The 4,430-nt window shown below is 53.0% G+C and overlaps 1 protein-coding gene across 1 annotated transcript in view; it reads right to left on the reverse strand.

Moving 5' to 3' along the window:
* Positions 1 to 4,101, reverse strand: part of SERPINE1 (serpin family E member 1) — an 8,055-nt gene extending 3,954 nt beyond the window's left edge. Inside the window, exons 1-5 of the mRNA XM_007468828.1 lie at positions 3,959 to 4,101; positions 3,036 to 3,307; positions 2,157 to 2,390; positions 1,422 to 1,616; positions 613 to 811 (exon numbers count right to left, since the gene is read on the reverse strand). Of these exons, the coding sequence (XP_007468890.1) occupies positions 613 to 811; positions 1,422 to 1,616; positions 2,157 to 2,390; positions 3,036 to 3,306 (899 nt within the window). The 5' untranslated portion in view covers position 3,307; positions 3,959 to 4,101. The remainder of the gene's footprint in view (positions 1 to 612; positions 812 to 1,421; positions 1,617 to 2,156; positions 2,391 to 3,035; positions 3,308 to 3,958) is intronic.
* Between the last annotated feature and the right edge of the window lie 329 nt (positions 4,102 to 4,430).

Here is a 4,430-nt window from a genome sequence, read left to right on the forward strand (position 1 = left end):
CCCTAAGCCTGGCATTATGGCATCTGGAAATTTGGGGTGAGCATGGTGCGAAGCTTCCCCACAGTTCTGGAATTAACCAGTCTCAGCCTCCAGCCCCCTCTTTGCTTCTGCAGAAGGATTTTTAAAACTCTGCTTTGTTGGAAGCCAGCTAGAAGCTGTAGTTCTGGCTGTTTCATCTGCGGAAGTGATTCCTTTTGTCTCCATTGTTTGGATGCTAACTTGAAGAGATGGGGGTGGGAGGGAGGGGCATTCCTAAAAGAGTGTAGATCAATGTGTTCCCCTCCACCCCAACCCTGCATCATCTATCTCTCCGGCTCTCCCTCTGGCTAGCTTTTGCTGGGTATTCAGAGGGTGGTAAATGTGGGGCTCGGTCTAGAAAACTCCCCTGCTGCCCTCCAGCAGAAGACGGATGATGAGAGGAATCTGAATCAAACCCAGGCCGGAGTGTTTCCCGTCAGCCACCCACACATGTCCCTGTCCCTACCCTGCAGATGTCAGGTTTGGGAAACTCCACATGGGGGTGGCACTTTCAGGGAACCAGGGGAGAGGGGAGGGGGTAGGCAGAGGGGACTAGAGCACTGGCAAGTGTGGCAAGAGCAAAGCGTGGCTTACTTGGGCAGAACCAGGAGGCGGGTCAGTCTGGTCATATTCCCTTTCCACTGGCTGATGAGCTGGGCATCCAGAGTGCTGGTGAGGGCAGAGAGAGGCACCTCTTTTTCATAGGGGGCAGCAATGAACATGCTGAGAGTGTTCCCATGGTAGGGCAATTCCAGGATGTCGTAGTAATGGCCATCGGGGGTGGTGAACTCAGCTGTGAAGACACCAAGATGGTGCATTGGCAATGGCTCCAGCTCTCGTTGATTCTAACCCAGCACTGGCTTTTCAACCAGTCCTCCTGTCCCCTCCACTCTTTCTGGAAGCCAGCTCTCCATCCTAGCTTTTGAGGCTCCGCCACCCCACCACTCCCCTGTTCAATGTCTTTATTCCCATTTCCCTTCTCTTCTGCTAAATCACAGTGTCTTCTGGGTTCTCTGTCTCCTGTTGGCCTTCTTTACCTTCACAGCCTCCTCCCCCAGTACCCAGCTACTAATTCATTCCAATCCCCATCTCCTTAATCTCAACTTTCACATCACTCTTCCCCAGAAGGATTTGTGAACACTTCACACTAGAACCACGTGAAGATGAGAGATGGGGGGCAAAGTGGTCAAATATGGGCCTGAGGGCATTTCTGGATTTCAGCTTCACCTCGCACAAGGTAAAAGCTACTTTCTGCTGCTCTGATAATCCCAGTGTCTCCTACCCGGGGAGTCTTTGTCACAGCTGGGGTGTATTCTAGGGTTTCTCCTCCCTTAGAGGGGATGCCCCCCAGAGATGCGGTGCAGTCACTGTGGGACTTGGGGAAGGGAGGGTCTTGCACTTACTGTAGTTGAATTTGTTGGTCTGAGCCATCATGGGCACAGAGACAGTGCTGCCATCGGACTTGTGGAAGAGACGGTGGTGGGTGCTCGACTCTAGAAAAGGCATCTTCCACTGGCCATTGAAGTAGAGGGCGTTTACCAGCACCAGGCGCGTCAGCTGGTCCACAGCCCCTGCGCCAAGTAGGTCGCTGATCATGCCTGTGGGAAATCGAGGTGATCAGGAGGCTAGATATTTTAAAATCCGTTCAGATGGTCCTCTTTAGCGCCCAGTCCTCAAATGGATGTGTGTCAGAAGGGATTCCGTCAGAAGACAGACTGGCTAAGGTTTAGCGAACCTATCTAGCTGCTTTCAACCCCTTTCATCTTCCTAAGAGTCTCAGAAAGGCCTTCCAGCTCACCACACTTTCGTGGTCTTGGGATCCTGTCCAGGATCAGACCTGGAAACATAAGTCTCCCCTTACTTCGCTGCCTAAGCTGCAGTCTTGACGGGTTGTGTGTGCCCCTTGTCATGGTTATTACTGTTCTTCTAACACCTTGCAATACTTTTTAGGGATGACTTTAGAGTTGGTTCACGGGGAAAGCCTAATTATGGAAAAACATGATGCTTTGATTCTTAAAGCACTTGACCTTCTGTCTACAGAGCAGAAGATGCTGGAAGGGAGAGGTTAGGACACTTGGGATTTGAATCCCTTTTCTCTGCAGGCCCTGGGGACTGGCCTCCTTTCCCTGCCTGCTCACCTTTTGTGTGTCTTTTCACCCAGTCGTTGACGATGAACCTGGCTCTCTCTATCTCTGAGAAGTCCACCTGCTTGACTGTGGTCCGGGACAGCCGGAAGAAGTGGGGCATGAAACCCTGGACCAGCTTCAGATCCCGCTGCACAAAGATGGCATCAGCCGTGCTGATCTCATCCTTATTCCATGGTCCCATGAGCTCCTTGTACAGTTGATGGAGGGCGGGGGCCATGCCCTTCTCTGGGCCAAAGTGGGGAGGAAAGGACACATTAAGCTCATCTCAAACCCAGGGCTCCCAGTGGGGCTAACTTCCCCTAACCCTGCCCACACGCACGGGACCCTTCTGCTCCCCCGGAGGTCTCTGGATGGAGATTTCATTCCAAACCTTAATCTTTCCTGCATCTCCCTCTTTTCTTCAAATATCTTAGGTCCTAACCCTTTCTTTGGCTTGGAATATTTTCCCCTGCTTTTAAGTCATAAACCCTAATTTTTTCTTTTAATAATAACAATAGCTATCAGGCATTTCACATGCATCATTCTAGTTGACCCTTACAACAGCCCCACGTGGTAGATACTTTTATTGCCCCCATTTTGCAGATGAGGACACTGAGGTTCGGAGGGGTTAAGGTCACACAGTATATGAGTGGTGAGGCAGGGCTGTTTTATGCCAGATCCACTGGCCTGTACACCTTGTGACTGTCCAAGAACCAAGTGACACAGGGTGTGGTGAGGAGAAGAGGCAGTGGCCCATCCCTGTGGCATATGGGAGGACACGAGCTGGCTCAGCTAAGCTGGGGTCGGCCCTTCCTCTGCTTCTGGTCAGTGACACCCCTGTCCTGGGAAGACCACGTGAATGCCCGCCTCCCACTCTGCCCCATCTCTCACCATCGATTTTGAATTGCATTGCCTCTTGGATCTGCCGCAGGGTTTCTCCTCCTGTGGTCAGCTGTAACATGGCCATGACTGAGGCTACCCCATAGGGTGAGAAAACCACGTTGAGGTCCTTGGAGGCCTGCACCACCTGCTGAAACACTTTCACTCCAAAGTCTGCGGCGAGGTGGGCCGCCGGAGACTGGTAATGGTAGGAGGCGGACCCTTCACCAAAGATGAGGGCCATGCCCAGTGCGAGGCAGGCAAAGACAGGAGACATCCGCATCCTAGAGCCAGTGGAAAAGGATCAGATGAGGGAATAGTTCTGGAAGGATGGTGAGTGGGGAGGGGTGATGGGACCCCAGCCATGGCCAGGCTCCCCATGTTTGCCGCTGGCAGATGATACGTGAACTGGAGGGCGAGACAGAAACCATGATGAGTTGAGATCCTGAATCTTTTCCCCTCTGTCTCAGCCCCAGGGAGTCTTAAGTGAGTTTTCACCTGCGGGAATCTTGGAACCCGCTGGCACCATCCTCCAAGAGATCTCCTTTCCCTTCCAGGAGGCTGAAAGGCGAAATTATAATAACATCTGTGATTTACACGATGCTAGTTAATTCTCTTGTGATGCTTTCACAATCTGCATTCAAGTTAGCAGGCATGAAAAACCCCTTTCCTGTGCTGGGAAAGGGGAATGTCTCAATGGAGAGGGTCCAAGAGAGGTGAGGCCCTTGCTTCTGGGTGGTGGGATTGTTGGGGGGTCCGTGCCCATCTTCCCCGCTCTCCTGTGACCACTGATATGACGGGGTCAACTCAGGGCTGCAGGTCTCCGGGGAAAGAAAGAGGAACACTGGGGATCGTGGACGGAGGAGATTCTGCAGAGGGGTGCCCCCTGCCTTAGCCCGAGGTCCGGAGATGGAGAGAGTTTGCTTTTCTCTTACCTGAAATTCTCAAGGTGCCTTGTGACTGGCAGTTTGTTCCTGCTACTGCTGGGGCTTCCGGTGTTGATGGTGGTGGCTATTCCTCTGCTGGGGAGGGGGTGTGGCTCTTTGGACAGCGCTCTTGGTCTTTCAACCAGATGCAGCTCTGCTCCTCTGGAGGCTGCTGCTTCCCTTTATACCAGATGTGGGGCGGAAGTAGATTAACTCATGGCCTGGCCCCGCCCACTTTCTGGCTCTGGAAGTCTGTCTGAACAGCGGCTGGGCCCCCTCAGCACCTCCCTCTGTGGGACTTGCTGAGGCATCTGTGTGTGTGTGCGTGCTGCCCTGTGTGTGTACACGTGAGAGAGAGGGCTTGGAACAATTGAGCAAATCCTGGTTGCCTTGACCCCAGGGCCTCCCTCTGCCTCGGGATGTTATGCCAGCTTGACCCCTGGCACCCAGTGCTTACTTTCCCCAGTGCTCAGTGTAGGGA

The sequence above is a fragment of the Lipotes vexillifer genome, unplaced genomic scaffold, assembly GCF_000442215.2.
Source record: "Lipotes vexillifer unplaced genomic scaffold, Lipotes_vexillifer_v1.1 scaffold12, whole genome shotgun sequence".
In the NCBI taxonomy this organism is placed as follows: Eukaryota; Metazoa; Chordata; class Mammalia; order Artiodactyla; family Lipotidae; genus Lipotes; species Lipotes vexillifer.